Raw genomic sequence first — 4,612 nt, 5'->3', positions numbered from 1 at the left:
GGGGTTTCACCATGTTAGCCAGGATGGTCTCGATCTCCTGACCTCGTGATCTGCCCATTTTGACCTCCCAAAGTGCTGGGATTACAGGCTTGAGCCACCGCGCCCGGCCGTAAATGGGTTTTTATTCTTCCAAGTTTTCTATGGGCTTGAACATTTTGATAGTAAAAATATTAGGGGAGCTGGGCATAGTGGCTCACGTCTGTAATCCTGTCACTGTCGGAGGTCAAGGCTGGAGGATTGCTTTAGCCCAGGAGTTTCAAGTCAGTCTAGGCAACATACCCAGACTCCGTCTCTACAAAAAAATGTTTTAAAAAATTAGCTGGTCATGGTGGCATGCACCTGTAATCCTAGCTGTTCAGAAGGCTGGGGCAGGAAAATCACTTGAGCCCAGTGGTTCAAGGCTGCAGTGGGCTATGATCACATCACTGCACTCTGGCCTGGGTGACAGAGCAAGGCCCTGTCTTTAAAAATAAAGTAAAACTAAATGAAAATATTGGGTGGAGAAGTAAAAAGACCTTTCCCAGCAGTCCTCTAGTTGGCCAGCCAGAATCACATCCAATGTCCATGCCCAAACAGGATTGCCGGCGGAGAAAGAAATGGGGCCACAGTGATAGGCTTAACACCAGTCAGGACCCTCTCCCCAAAGTACATATCTGATTAGAGGCAGAAGGCTAGCAGACCAGATCAGAGGAAAGGAAAAGAGTAGACCACTGTCAGTAGTGTCTGCTTTACAGACACACGTCATTTAACAACAGGGACACATTCTGAGAAATGCATCCTTAGGCGATTTTGTCATTGTGTTAACATTGTAGAGTGTACTTATGCAAACCTGTATGCTATAGCTTAGTACACAACTAGGCTATATGGTATGGAGTATTGCTTCTGTACTGAATAGTATAAGGAAATACTTACACAATGGTAAGTTATTTTTGTGATAGGACTTTTTCAGCTCCTTTATAATGTTATGGGACCAATATATGTGGTTCATCACTGACTGAAACATCATTATGTGGTACATGACTGCATTTATTAATTTTAAGCCAGAATTCTTATAATTAGTTCTTTATATAAGTAAAAAGTTTTATGTTTGCACAAATATTATGTACCCATAAAAAATTTTTACTTTAAGTTACAACAATTAATACTATTTTATACATTTACTTTTTATTTTTTTTAGACAGATTCTTGCTCTGTTGCCCGGGCCGGAGCGCAGTGACCTGATCTCAGCTCACTGCAGCCTCAACCTCCCAGGCTCAATTTCTCCTCCTGCCTCAGCCTCCTGAGAAGCTGGGACTATAGGGGTGCACCACCACACCCAGCTAATTTTTAAACACTTTTTATAGAGACGGTTCTCACTATGTTGCCCGGGCTGGTCTCAAACTCCTGAGCTAAAGTGATCCACCTGCCTCAGCCTCCAAAGTGCTGTCATTACAGGCATGAGCCACCACTCCAGGCCACATTTACTTTTTAAAATACCCTTGTAAGATAACCTTTGATTTTCATAAGTTTATCCTTTTATTTTAAAATAATAGTCATTCTTTTCTTAAACGTTACATTCTTTAAGTTTGAGACTTTTTGAATTTTTCTTTTATTATTTTTTACAGGTTATTCGTACTTTAGATCCTAAACAGAATCAAGGAGCAGCACCAGAGATACAAGCTCTTAAAAATCAGCTCCAGGAACGAGACCGACTGTTCCACTCATTAGAGGTAGTTTACTCTACTGTACAATAAAATAATTGTGTTTTGATTTTAATGTTCTGGGAGCCTTGTTATACTTTACAATTGTGTCCCTGGGTTTTAACAGTTAACTTAAGTATTTCATTTATATCGAGTTGTTTTATATCTTTACATATTTACATGTGCTTTTTTTTTTAGAAAGAATATGAGAAAACAAAGAGTCAAAGAGAGATGGAAGAGAAATATATTGTTAGTGCCTGGTACAATATGGTAAGAAAATAGTACTTTGGAGCATAATTAAAAGTTCAATGAATATGTAATACTTATTATATTCCCTTTACTGTAGAAGTCACTCTAACAAATGAATCTGAAAGTAATTACTATCCTAATATACACTAACAGAATCTTAATGCTATTTCTGAACTGAAAAGCAAATATGAGAACCACTGTAAACAGGGTTAGAGCATTTTGAAAACATTATTTCTAGAGGATAGAAAGATAAATGTCAGTCTAATTTCTGTCCCTCAGAGACTTTATTGTAAGGGAAGGGACATTAATACTATCTAAACACAGATGCAATAGTTTTTGTTTTGTGGGATTATTTCAGTGTCTTTGCAGGATGGTATTTGATTGAGGGTAGTTTATCTCATGGGGTTTGGAAAGTGTTCACATTGTCAGACCCTGAACCACTGCAGATTTTGAAATTGAATATCCCAACACAAAAACTAATGCTCATGAGCATCCTGGTTGGGATATGAATACTTACGGATTTTAAAGAGTGCTGCACTTCTTTCAGTATTTTTCCAAGACTTTCTGTCTTCCTTTTGGTTTTTGTTCTTCCCAATAAGACCACTTCTGCCTTTAAAAAATGTTAGTTGGCTGGGCGTGATGGCTTACTCCTGTAATCCCAGCATTTTGGGAGGCCAGGCGGGCAGATCACGAGGTCAAAAGTTTGAGACCAGCCTGGACAACGTGGTGAAACCCCATCTCTACTAAAAATACAAAAATTAGCTGGGCATGGTGGCACATACCTATAATCCCAGCTACTTGGGAGGCTGAGGGAGGAGAATCGCTTGAACTTGGGAAGCAGAGGTTGCTATGAGCCAAGATTGTGCCATTGCACTCCAGCCTGGGTAACACAGCAAGACTCTGTCTCATTTTAAAAAAAAAAAAAGTTGTCTGACACAAGAAATGGGACCAGATTCCATTTATTTATTTATTTATTTATTTATTTATTTTTGAGATAGAGTCTCACTCTGTACCCTAGGCTGGAGTGCAGTGGTGTGATCTCAGCTCACTGCAACCTCCACCTCCTGAGTTCAAGCGATTCTTCTGCCTCAGCCTCCCAAGTAGCTGGGACTACAGATGCCTGCCACCATGCCCGAATAATTTTTGTATTTTTCGTAGAGACGTGGTTTCACCATGTTGGCCAGGCTGGTCTCTAACTCCTGACCTTGTGATCCACCTGCCTTGGCCTCTCAAAATGCTGGGATTACAGGCATGAGCCACTGCGCCCAGTTCCCCCCTCCCCAGATTCCTTTTAACATCCCCCTGTGACCCTGTAGGTCTGTTATTGGCACAGTACCATTGTTTTTGTTTTACAGTTATAATTGATACTGCCTCGTAAAGGTTAGTGTCCCTGGCCTCTGAACACTGTGATTTGATCTTTCTCAAAAATTCATAAATTTCATTATATATTATTTTCACATCTGTATTTGCCTTGGTCAAAACTGCATATCTATGACTGGGTGCAGTGGCTAATGCCTGTAATCCTGACACTTTGGGAGTCTGAGGCAGGCAGATCGCCTGAGGTCAGGAATTTGAGACCAACCTGGCCACAACATGGTCAAACCCCGTCTGTACTAAAAATAAAAAATTTAACCAGGCATGGTGGCACGCGCCTCTAGTCCCAGCTACTCAGGAGGCTGAGGCACGAGAATTGCTTAAACCAGGAGGCGGAAGTTGGGATTGCACCACTTTACTCCAGCCTGGGTGACAGACTGAGACCCTGTCTCAAAAAAAACAAAAACTAAAAAACAAAAACTGCATATCAAAGATTTTATTGCAATTTAAAAACCAAAGAGGAAATCATATCAGAGTTAGAATACTATTATTGACAAATATAGGTCATGCACGGTGGCTTATACCTGTAATCCCAGCACTTTGGGAGGCCAAGGTGGGCGGGTCACCTGAGGTCAGGAGTTGGAGACGAGCCTGGCCAACATGGTGAAACCCCATCTCTACTAAAAATACAGAAATTAGCAGGGTGTGGTGGTGGGTGCGTGTAATCCCAGCTACTCCAGAGGCTGAGGCAGGAGAATCCGGGAGGCGGCGGTTGCAGTGAACCAAGATCATACCACTGCCCTCCAGCCTTGACGACAGAGTGAGACTCCGTCTCAGAAAACAAACAAACAAATACAGGTTTCTTGAAAATTAAAATTCAAAAAATAGAAAAAGTAAAACTATATATTTAAGGAAATTCTCTGGGAATTAGTCCTGACTTTTAAACTATTCTGTCTCTTCCCTGTCCTCCTGGAACCTTAGTGTTAGCAATCTAGGAGCTCTGCATTTCAGGCCTTATTAATAATTTCATATTACTATTATTATTTTTTGAGACGGGGTCTCACTTTGTCGCCCAGACTGGAGTGCAGTGGTGCAATCTTGGCTCACTGCAACCTCTGCCTCCTGTGTTCAAGCAAGTCTCTGCCTTAGCCTCCCGAGTAGCTGGGATTACAGGTGACCGCCACCATGCCCAGCTAATTTTTGTATTTTTAGTAGAGACAGGGTTTCACCATCTTGGCCAGGCTGTTCTTGAATTCCTGACTTTGTGATTCACCTGCCTCAACCTCCCAAAAGTGCTGAATTACAGGCATGAGCCACCCCGCCAAGCCCAGTAATTTCATATTCTGGATTGGTTTTTATGACTTCACATA

General features: G+C 41.4%; 1 protein-coding gene across 5 annotated transcripts in view; it reads left to right on the top strand.

Moving 5' to 3' along the window:
- LOC108534356 (protein Hook homolog 3-like) overlaps positions 1–4,612 on the top strand; it is a 149,724-nt gene that overhangs the window by 73,977 nt on the left and 71,135 nt on the right. For all 5 annotated transcript variants that reach the window (XM_017879662.1, XM_017879661.1, XM_017879663.1 and 2 more), the window contains 2 exons: positions 1,605–1,709; positions 1,878–1,949. In XM_017879662.1, coding sequence (XP_017735151.1) covers positions 1,605–1,709; positions 1,878–1,949 — 177 coding nt within the window. The remainder of the gene's footprint in view (positions 1–1,604; positions 1,710–1,877; positions 1,950–4,612) is intronic.

Source organism: Rhinopithecus bieti, unplaced genomic scaffold (genome assembly GCF_001698545.2).
Source record: "Rhinopithecus bieti isolate Rb0 unplaced genomic scaffold, ASM169854v2 scaffold_12127, whole genome shotgun sequence".
Classification (NCBI taxonomy): domain Eukaryota; kingdom Metazoa; phylum Chordata; class Mammalia; order Primates; family Cercopithecidae; genus Rhinopithecus; species Rhinopithecus bieti.
Note: the sequence above shows the minus strand (reverse complement) of the source record. Positions and strands in the feature narration are given on the sequence as shown.